The 10,954-nt window shown below is 40.7% G+C and overlaps 3 protein-coding genes and 2 non-coding genes across 6 annotated transcripts in view; 1 reads left to right on the top strand and 4 right to left on the bottom strand.

The window, feature by feature from the left end:
* Positions 1–1,515, bottom strand: part of thap11 (THAP domain containing 11) — a 2,687-nt gene extending 1,172 nt beyond the window's left edge. The window contains exon 1 of the mRNA XM_008310239.3: positions 68–1,515. Coding sequence (XP_008308461.1) covers positions 68–380 — 313 coding nt within the window. The 5' untranslated portion in view covers positions 381–1,515. The remainder of the gene's footprint in view (positions 1–67) is intronic.
* A 201-nt stretch (positions 1,516–1,716) lies between these two features.
* Positions 1,717–4,471, top strand: pole3 (polymerase (DNA directed), epsilon 3 (p17 subunit)). The gene is made up of 4 exons (XM_008310238.3): positions 1,717–2,077; positions 2,567–2,652; positions 3,065–3,183; positions 3,328–4,471. Exons 1-4 carry the CDS (start codon positions 2,012–2,014, stop codon positions 3,504–3,506), a joined length of 450 nt encoding a protein of 149 aa, XP_008308460.1. The 5' UTR covers positions 1,717–2,011; the 3' UTR covers positions 3,507–4,471.
* rpl12 (ribosomal protein L12) lies at positions 4,357–6,769 on the bottom strand. Of its 2 annotated transcripts, none has more exons than XM_008310237.3 (6): positions 6,599–6,769; positions 5,605–5,678; positions 5,253–5,351; positions 5,062–5,143; positions 4,882–4,968; positions 4,357–4,509 (listed from the first exon to the last, which is right to left on the bottom strand). In XM_008310237.3, the coding sequence occupies exons 1-6, from the start codon at positions 6,633–6,635 to the stop codon at positions 4,391–4,393; spliced, it is 498 nt and encodes a 165-aa protein (XP_008308459.1). In that variant the 5' UTR covers positions 6,636–6,769; the 3' UTR covers positions 4,357–4,390. The 2 variants fall into 2 exon arrangements, with proteins under 2 accessions (XP_008308459.1, XP_016888154.1); XM_017032665.2 differs by having other exon boundaries at positions 6,513–6,646.
* LOC112487070 (small nucleolar RNA SNORA65) lies at positions 4,713–4,839 on the bottom strand. The gene has a single exon (XR_003049798.1). It is a non-coding gene; the product is annotated as a small nucleolar RNA SNORA65 (small nucleolar RNA).
* LOC112487076 (small nucleolar RNA SNORA65) lies at positions 5,431–5,557 on the bottom strand. The gene has a single exon (XR_003049803.1). It is a non-coding gene; the product is annotated as a small nucleolar RNA SNORA65 (small nucleolar RNA).
* Positions 6,770–10,954: the final 4,185 nt, after the last annotated feature.

Genomic DNA, 10,954 nt, shown 5'->3' with positions numbered 1-10,954 from the left:
CCCGCGGGGTGGCCCAGGACGCGGGTGATCACAACGTTGGAGGGGGCGGTCGCGGCTGTGGGGGGGGGGGCGGGCGCCGCCGCTGACACTTTCCTGGCTCTGCCCCGCCTGCCCCTGCGCTCATTCACGCCCCGCAGAGGAAAGAGCGACGGGACTCGGATGGTATAGGTTTTCCTGCCGCCAGAAAAGTGCACGCTGCACACTCGATGCCCCGTGGTGGGCTGGAAGGTGCTGAAGCAGCCGCTGACCCCGGCCCGGGAGATGTTCCTCAGCCACTGCTCCCGCAGCTCCGTGTCCTTAGGAAACGTGTAGAAGCGCAGGTCTCGGTCCCGGTGCGAGTTGTTGTAGCAGCCGGGCACACAACAAGTGAAGCCGGGCATGATGACCTCAGCGACTTGGTTTTAAATATCAAAAGCTGTCTCTCAGAGCGAAGCTTCTACTAAGTTTATTGTTACTATCCGCGGCCTACCAGCGGAACTACACGTCCCACAAAGCTAACAACTTCCTGTTTGTTTTCACCCCAAACTGAGTCGATTCTCTTCCGTGCGACGTAAGCGGATTCCTCGCGGTTTAACATGGACCCTGGATTACCGAGGTAAATGGTTGTTAAGCCTGATGTCGATTAATTATTTACGGTGGTACAATCTATATATTTCTTTTTAACCTGTTTCGATGTAATCGGACCTTGAGATCGTCCTCGACTAAGAACTAAAATTCCCACAATTCATTGCGCGTTTCATGGTGATACCACAGCGCTCCAAAGGGTCGGAGGACGGAAATAGTGAGAGTAAATAGTGAAACATTAAATACTAACTTGTACACGGGACAAAATGCTCCCTGTACCCTTTCTAAATATGTATTTTTGTAGTCATTAAAGTATTGGTTCTCAAAATGTTTTGAGTATTGTTAGACTTTTTTGTCATCTCAGCCCAAATAGTGGATCAACTATAGATTTACCAACCCCCCGGAGGGGAACTGTAGTCCGCCCGAGTCCCTGCCAGACCATCGAGTCCAGAAGGGACTGTATCAACGCATATATTTGAAGTCTCATCAACTCTCACCACTCCAGCAGGTGGCAATGTTTCACAACTGTCTACACTGAATAAAGACAGAACATGCACAAAGTACAAACATCCATCTTGAACCTTGTTCCTCCAAAGTAAAAAATGTTTGAAAGGTGCCAGAGCGGAGCAGATGTTTGGGGGTGGCAACATTTTTTATTAATTTGACACCTAGACACATGGTTTCACTCTCGGTAGAGGGAGACATGTAATAATGAAAAATGTTTAAAACAGAAATACATGTTAGGAGTAGAACAGTGAAATCAAAGCACAGGTTAAAGTGCTAGGAACAGGAACTGATTTTCTTGAGAGCAACTGTTACACCTGCTATCTCTCTGTAGCCCAACAGTTGATGTACACACGCACATACATACATACAGGAACTGGCTCACATTTAGAAGCTCGAACAATTGAACAGAGATTTAAATTCTGTGAGGTTTAAGCACAGAATAAAAAATAAATAAAAAATATTAAAATATAATATAAAAATAAATAAAAAATATTTCAAATAGCCACAATGGCCTTTACAAAAATAAAGGCCATTGGGGTGGCAAGTTGCTATTAAAAGCCCGGAGTAGTCAGAAGGTGGCAGCAACGACACACAGAAGATATCCACGACCGTTAAATATAAAAAGAGGAAGAAGAGCCACGCTCGCGTTTGGGAGCTTCGCGGGAAAAAGTCCCAAAACAAACCGACTATGTTCCGATGATGGACACGAGAGCTGCTACAACCAGCTAACGATAACTGGACAACGTTACTGTCCGCTGCAAACGACTAATATCCCGCGAACCCACCGTCGATAACGGATAAACGCCCATCTGAAGCTAAATCTACTTGTTGTTTAAGTTTCAGAAGCTCTGGGCAAAATATAACACTGTCAGCGGGGGAACGAAAAGTGAGCCTGGACGATAGCCTTTCAACTGTTAATGCTTAAGTTTCCTCGGTGAAAATGGCGGAGCGGCCGGAGGACCTGAATCTTCCCAACGCGGTGATTACCCGCATCATCAAGGAAGCGGTAAGTGTGGGCTCCGACGCGAGCTCCGGCTGCGGCCTCGGTTAGCATTAGCTGCAGCTCAAAAGATCAGGCGTTTTTTCTTCTCTGAATTGAACGGTCTTTCTTCTACACTTGCTCTCACTTCCTTAGCGACGCGCTGCTGCCACCTGCCGATGGTATTTTTTAATTTGCTCACTTGACATGTTTTTCTACCCTGTGATTTATTTGTTATTATTAATATTATTCTCCAAACCTTTGGCGTTACATTCACTGCCATATATAATCAAAGAACACAGAATTTGCAGTTTTATAGCACTAGTTCATGTAGCGTGTTTTTTTTTTTTTTTTAGAAAACCTTAGATTTAAATGAATCCGATCCTGTAACTACTATCTATCTATTACTTATGTCAATTTTTATAATTTTTTATATTATAAAGTTATCCATTTACTTAATGTTTGTGCTTTGTCTTTATGATATAGTAATTCCTTCATATAATTTGTTTTCAACAGCTCCCGGATGGAGTAAACGTATCTAAAGAAGCCAGGAGAGCCATTTCTCAGGCGGCTAGCGTGTTTGTGCTGTACGCAACCTCCTGGTAAGAATAATTATATGACGACCTATACATTATATACAAATTATGTAACGATATACACTATACAGACACTGAGTATGCGTAAAAAAGTTTATATCCTTCCCACAAGCTAAGGAAACCAAGACGACAATTAGCCACTAGAGGGCGGAAAGATTCTGTTGAATAAATCTCTACGGGCAATCTGCCAGTTTTAGTCATTGTTTCAAGTATTTTTGAAGAGTCTATGGATCACCACTGATTTTTGCTATTATTTGACTGTACTTTTAAGGTTTGATCGTTAGAGTAAAAAAACAGAATAAAATACAATAGACGTTTACATGCAGCGCATATGAGTTGACAAGATGTCAATGACAGCTGGCATCAGAAAGACATCTGAATCTTACAGGGTTTTTTTTATATATATATACTTTCACAGTGCAAACAATTTTGCCATGAAGGCAAAGAGAAAAACTCTGAACGCCGGAGACGTGCTGGCAGCCATGGAGGAGATGGAGTTTGAACGATTCCTGGAGCCACTCAGAGAAGCTCTGGAAGGTTAGTGTGGTCATCTTAAAAAGACTGACAGGAGTGTAATATATGATATGTAATACATCTGTGTGTATTTCAACAGATACAGTGGAAACATTTTTTTTTGTTCTCATAAATATTATCTAATTCCCATTTGTTGTTTGTCGACAGTTTACAAAAAGGGCCAGCGAGGGAAGAAGGAGGTGTCGGAGCAGAAGCGCAAAGACAAAGAGAAGAAAGTCGACTCCGAGAACGACAAGAGCAGGGAGGAGGAGGACGAAGAGGAAGAGCGAATGGAAGAGGACGCTGAAGCTGAGAACGAAGCAGACGATGAGGAGGTGGAGAACTAAAGTGGTTTTCAACCAGCAGCTCCGCTGACATGAACAATAAAAGGCACCGTCTGGCCACGATGACGCTTTTATACGACACTGCCTTGAATTGTAGCATCAGTTTATAGACTTCCCACCTTGTCTTCCAACCATGAGCACAAAGGCAACAGTCTGGTCTGTTTGTTTGATTTCAACTTTTTTTTCTACATTGATGTTAGATTAACACTTTGGTTCAGGAAATAAAAACGCTGGTAAAAAAAAAAAAAAAAGTCCCTGTTTAGCTGTGGTATCAGGTCCAACAGTACTACACTTCAAACTGACCCAGAGAGCCTTAGCAACAGTCTTCTCAGTCAATGACCTTTGACCTGCTGCACCCCTGATGGAAATGACTGATGTCTAAGACCTGACACAGGTGGTCACATGATACTGGACCAGTCTGAGACCAGACATCAGCACTGGTCTGTGTCCTTCTGTTAAAGTGTAAAGTAGTTTCTCATCAGGTTCAATTAAATGTTTTTCCTGCATTTATACTAATAATGAACTGAATCCATGTTCATTAGTGTTGTTTACAGTCAATTCTTTCCTTCCAACAGTTACTAAACATGGCTTAGAGATTCTTCCCATGTTTTTTCAGTATGTCTAAAGAAAAAAAGTATTTTTTTGGATTACTGTTCAACTTGAATCCATTTTCAATAAATATTTTTTATGAAATCAAAACCACCAGATATTCATTTTTACAGGATCAAGTTTCTTTACCTACAGAAGTCTTGGACAACATCAAGGTGATTGATTGTTAGTCAATTTCCAGCTACCTGTGATTAATCAGACTGAAACATTAAATCCTGAAACCTCCAGAACAAAGAAAAACAAATTAATTTTGAACAAAAACAACTTTATTTGTCCATTTATTCTGAGGGACACTCCACTTTGCCACTGTTGATGTCGTCGATGACGTCGTGGGGAGGACGACCATCGATGGTGCAGCCAACAGACTGAGCGGTGCCCAGGATCTCCTTGATGGTCCCTGTAGATTGAGGGAAAAAAAGCTCAAACATAAATATACCTTTAAGCACAATGTAGAGCCACAAAAACAAGAAAAATCCTAACATTATTATTCTGATGTTTATTTTGGAATACAGTCATAGGTCGAATTGCAAGGTTTGTTAGGAAGAATTCATCCCGCGAACTGACAGTTAATCACCCTCTCTATATGTTCAGATACTGTTTAAATGTTCCAGACTTTTCGGCACAGAGCGGTCCATTTGTGTGGGCGGTTCTGTTTCCTAAAGCCGGGTCAATCTGAGCCCCCACTGGATTATACTCAGTCACCGGGTCAGACAGGCATAGTGGCGGAAGGCTAGGACAAATGTTGCTGCGATCGGAGTGTTTTTCTCACCAGAGAGCTCCCTGGCAATGGAGCGGGGCCTCATGACGCGGGCGATGTTGACAATCTCATCGAAGGTCACGCTTCCACTGTGTTTAACTGGGGGGAAAAGGAGGAGATGGAGAAATTACACCTCGGAACCTGAATAGCTGAATGAGGCACGTTTATACAAAAAAAACAAAATCTACTCACTGTTCTTGACCTTCTTCCTGTCACGAGGAGGTTCCTTCAGAGCCTTGATAATAAGGGCAGAGGCAGAGGGCACAACCTCAACCTGTAGATGGGAAAGAAAATAGGGGGGAAAAAAAGAAAGAATGTCATGTGCCAATACCAAGTAGGCGGAGTCAGAGTTCTGAGAGTCATGTGACAGCAGGAGAACGTACAGCTGCCTGTCTGTTCTGGATGGTCAGCTTCACAGTGATCCTCAGGCCCTTCCAGTCACCGGTTGCCTTGGCGATGTCATCACCAACCTTTTTAGGCGACTATTGGAAACAAGAGTAAAACCATTATTATCTGCAGCCTCCGTAGTTTTAAACACAGGCATCTCGAATATCGGTTTTCTGATGTTCCAGACTTTTCGGCACAGAGCAGTCCATTTGTGTGGACGGTTCTGTTTCCTAAAGCCGGGTCAATCTGAGCCCCCACTGGATTATACTCAGTCACCGGGTCAGACAGGCATAGTGGCGGGAGGCTGGTACTGCTCAGGATTTTAAAGTGTATTCTTCCAACACTCACCAGACCCAGAGGTCCAATCTTGGGGGCCAAAGCCGAGGTGGCGCCGACTTCTCCTCCTGTACATCTCATGTACACTATAGAAAAGAGACAAACCAGGTGTCAATGTCTTTACACTGGTCCAGACAAAAACATGACAACCATCAGTTAATTATAACCAGTGACCAAGCTGCTGTCAGTAGAAAGACCAGATTTACATACTGTTTAAAGATCAGTTAACAAAAATTCACTCTAGTTTCTAGTTTCAACCAGAAAAGGACAGCAGACTATAGACCATGCAGTGAAGTTTCACTGTTTAAGGCTGAAAAGAATCACCGTCAGCAAACCTGTCTTTTGGCATTAACTTAACTAATGACCATTTGTGAACATTTATTGCAGGCATGTTTTATTCTGAATACATTTGTGGGTCAAGATCTGCTTCATTTTGTGCTGATGCGTCACAAGAAAAAAGAAATCAAATCAAAACAAACAAAAGCTAAATGACAGAACACTCATCACAGTCAGCAGGTTCGAGTTCTCATTAACCATGTGATACGTCGTCAATAATGTCCACACGGCCAAATAACTAATTGACCACCTTTACAAACGGAGGCACAATTATGAATGCCTCCTGTCTCTATTACAAAAACTCAAAATTCACGTTGCGACACAAATAAAATAAAACGTTATTTAGAAACACAGGATAATACACTAATGTACACTGCCTACATGATGGACGCCGCTGAAGTAGCTTTGCTCTCAAACGCTAGCATGTTTCTCCCACGTGGAAACAGTGTCGTAGCCCTAACCCATACAATCTGAAAAAATAAATCGTTCTCACAAATATATCTGCCAAACATATAGTGGACGCAATAGAAGCTGTTTGTTATGTTTTTAGGCTGTTCGTGTCCATTTATTTCTTCTTTTTTTACCGTTTTGTCTGTTCTCTCAACGGCCGACACCGCCGCCATGTTGGCTCAGAACGAGCGTTAAACGTCCGCTCCAACATAAAACATACCAATCTTAATCTCGGTGGGGTCGAATTTGGGAGGCATGGTCTTTCTGTTGAGGTGGGCTCAAGTCAAGCCTCGCTGCTGTGGTGAGGGTGTCGGATGAACCCGGGTTCGGGACGACCGATTACTGTTACACCTTCACCGCTAAGGGGGAAAGAAAGATCGAGGAATGGCGGAGAACATTTATATAAGACAACTGGTCTCGCGAGAAGCTTCGAGATTCAAATTCGTGACGTATTTGTAAACGTCACATTTTTTTAGGAAACTGATAGAGGGATGGCGCGGAAACAACTCTTTCCTTATGTGTAAAAATAAATATAATTTTTTTAGACTTTACCAATGGACAAGTTTGTGAAGAGTTCCAAATAAGCACGAATAACTGTAATCTCTTAATGGAGAGTGGCCAAATTAATTGTTCCTGTTCATTAATAAAACATTTAATTCAGTTAGTTTATTCATTAATCGGGTGTCACTCGATCCTGTTTATTGTGACAGGTGCTGGAGTTAAACCAAATATATCCACGACAGCTCAGCAGGCTAATTCAAATCCCTTCTCATTCAAACAAAAATGAATAAAAGTAAATAAACATACACTTGACACGGCTACATTATAATATTTTTTTCAGGTCATCTCACAACTATTCTGCAAAGGTTACATATGTCAGATTACAAACCTCTGCTCCAGTCTACACCATTGATTTATTCGGGATATATAAGCGTAACACGGTTGGTGAAAGACGGTGGCCACAGAAAAGAATACAGCAGAGCTTCCAACATTGCCGGTGGTGAATGAAAGAAATATTTTGGTGGTAATTTATGTTGCGCTTCAGGGGCCTCTGGTGGCAGGAGTCTTCATGACCAGAACCTAGTGACAAATAAAAAACAAAGTAATGAAAAATCTACAGCAGTATCAGTATCACCAACAAGAATTGTGTCACACTTGAACATGACTTGGTCTAACAGAAAAAGGAAACAAAAGACAAAAATGACAAATTATTCATGAACAAAAAATTAACCAAAGATATCTTCATGTTAGTGAAATATATTTAAACATTTACTACAATATCACTAAAAACACAGAAACAACCGCATTGTCCAAAAGATTCCAAAAGGACTAAAGCTATACAAAATGAATTTTAAAAAATTAAAATTATGACATTTTCTCACAATTTACTAACTCAGTGGGAAATCTTTGCCTGTTTAGTTGAAGATGACACTAATATACTCAAAAAAATTGAAGAAAGACATGAAGATCTTTAACAGCTCTGATTCTCCTGTCTTAGTTTTCATAACCATCTGCTCCCATCTAGTGGACAGAGTACGTAATTGTTCTTCCTGTCACTATGCACTGACAAACAAAACAAAAATAAATAAAAAATAGTTTTTAGACAATTTAACTGAAAATTGGACTGCGGTGGCACAGTGTTTGCTGCTGCTGCTGTGTGTGTAGGAGCTGAGTGGATGGATGATGAGCCTGGAGCTGCTGAAGTGTTGTTATTATAAATGTTGGGGGTCTCTGCTGTGCTTAAAGGCTCAGGCTGCTGCTGCCGTTGCTGCTGCTCATGTGTTTCTCTGCTGCTGAATATGATTCCTACAGGACTTTTTGACTTGTGAGCCGCTGAACAGGAATAGCAACAGAACACAAGAGGGAGAAAGTGGGTGAGAAGCAGAGATCATCACTGCTGCGCTGTTTAATATGCATCACGAAAATCTGTGAGAGGAAGAGTCAAAAATCCACTGCTCGTACTCCGAAAGGAATGTATGTGATTTTAGAAACCCTGGTGGGAAATGACACACTTGAAAAGAGTCTGATAACCACAGTAACAGTGAGGTTTGTTTGTTCACGGTAATTGATGAAAACAGATTTAAAGGGACATATTATGATTAAGCAGTTTTTATTGTTTATAATCTACCAAAACAAGCTGCATTACAACACATCAAAACTTCACAATCCCACCCCCTTGTATATGATAACCCTGCCCATATCGCCACACCTTGTGCGACGATGCAGTATTTGCTTAACTGCTGGACTGCTTTCAAATTCATCTCAAAGCTTTAAGTAAGTAATGTTGAAGTAACTAATGGAACTACTAGATTGTTTTGCAGCGCCCTGTCAGTTTACCATACCTGTCAGAATAGGTACCCTACCTAGCACTTAACTTTACGTTTTTCTAATCAGCCTCTCTTCTTTTCCCACTTGTTGCTCTGATTTCTCCGTTTTACAATTTCCTCTATTGACATCTTTTTAAATGAATGAGCGGTCGAACCAATCAGGGCCCATGTGCACCGCGTGTGTCCATTAAGTGGACCTAAACGACAGGGAGAACTGCTCTTTGGATTCCTGCTCTTCTGCACGTCGATCCATCCACAGGTTGATTAGTTTCCACACATTGATCATGGAGACCACACTTGTTTGGCTTTGATTGGGTTTGTGTCAATGTGACGGCTTTAAATGACATTTAATCACAAGTTTGTTTTCACTAATTCAAGCTGCTGGGATTCAAACAAAAAATGTTTAAATGTTTGTTTACGTGTTGAGAATAAATTATATTAAAAAAAAAAATTTTTTTAAATCAATATTCCATTACGACCCAGCCCTACTTCTTTTCCAACATCTAGGTTTAAGTGACATTGTCTTCCAATAAGAAGGTAATTGGTTCGTGTCCCCAGCAGATGGCCTCTGTTCACTCACATATTTTCAACCTGTTTACAAAAGATAAAAAACACAATTTCCATTGACACAATTTCCAAATAAAAAGTAAAACACGTTTTAGGTCTTTTCTGCAGAGGCGGCCATATTGAATCAGCAGGTTATTACATCGGCTGGCCCACTGCTCCTAAATCCCACGCGGACTACGTTCAATAGGACAGAGTGGTCAAAGATAATTGGATAAACTAAACAAACCTGTGGTCAGTCATTTTCACAACAAGGTTCCAGTTTGAATCCATACAGGAGTCCCATATTGACAGAATGTCATTGTAAACCGTTTCATTAGTTGTCAACACACGGCCAGAGCAGCATGTGTACTGCTTTATATTGTATTTTACTCTAAATAGGATTTTTTTTTTGTCATTGAAGAAAGTTTCTCTTACAAACCCATATTTTTTTAAATTATTCTCTTTGTTTGTTATTGGCCGACTGAAATTATTGGTCAATATTAGCATATTTATGTGATACTGGAAAAAAATTGTTATCGTTTATTCCTTCTATAATGAAAACCTGATAACGCATGGCCTGGGTTTCACCCAGATGATGTGACCTAAAAATAGTTTTAAAGTGAAAGTGAAAGTAAAATATTGTCATTGTGACACAGCACACCACCGCATCGGCATATCAGATATCGGCAAAAAGTTTAATTTGATCTAATAATTTAATCTAAATTTATTTCGTCTGTCAGGCAACAAATAATCTGAGACACCTTCAAAGGGCACCATTGGAGGAACTCATTCTAAAGACTGACTGTCTGTGAATGAGTCAGGCTGCCTGTAAACTGAGTGGATGGTGGGGTGAAGCTGGGTCGGAGGTGGGGTGGGGGTGTCGGGGTCTGAGAGGGCAGCTCGTCAATCACTGTAAAAGGACACCTGCCCTATATAATCTGATTCCTGTCTGAGGGTATCCACCAGCTTCCCCTCCGAGAAAGAGGAGACGCAGGAAAACAAAGTCGGAATGTTTAATGAAGCATAACTCACATCAGTGACCACCGCGTTCAGGAAACTGACTGGAGCTGCTGGACGTCAGCAGCGTTTTCTGATTTCAATATTTTAAACCCTCTGTCTGAACTTTGAGCAGTTTCTCAGCAGATGTTTTGTTTTTACTAACTCACATTTGGTTTCTGCTTTGTTTATAAACTACTATAATACAACGTTTTATGCCTAAATACTTCAGACTAACTTGATACTATTTTTGTCATTTACTGCCTGTTACAGTATTTATCCTCCTGACTACCAGTGGCTCCTGTGAAGGACATTTGTAAACCTGAATATCTCACATCCACTGTGTCCAACTGAATAAACTGCTTCTGCTATATGCAGATGATATTTAGGGCTTTTCAATGATACCAAATCATTTTTTTTGGGGTGGCCTAATTACCTTACAATTGTTGGAAAAATTAAAAAAAATAAAATGTGATTGGACAATATTTTCTTCCTGGTAGTGAAGGGGTTACAATTCTCTTTTTAATAATTTAGACTATAAGTTGGCTTCAGTATATTTTAGTATTTTTATATCTCGTATCTTGGGCTGAGGCTTTTTAAATTCATATTACCTTTGTTTATTTATTTTAATATTTTGAGTAAATGTTGTAACTAATTTGTAAAATTTCTAAATTACCTACCTACTTTCCAATTTTTTTAAATACAAA

The sequence above is a fragment of the Cynoglossus semilaevis genome, chromosome 5 (assembly GCF_000523025.1).
Source record: "Cynoglossus semilaevis isolate Cse_v1.0 chromosome 5, Cse_v1.0, whole genome shotgun sequence".
NCBI lineage: Eukaryota > Metazoa > Chordata > Actinopteri > Pleuronectiformes > Cynoglossidae > Cynoglossus > Cynoglossus semilaevis.
Note: the sequence above shows the minus strand (reverse complement) of the source record. Positions and strands in the feature narration are given on the sequence as shown.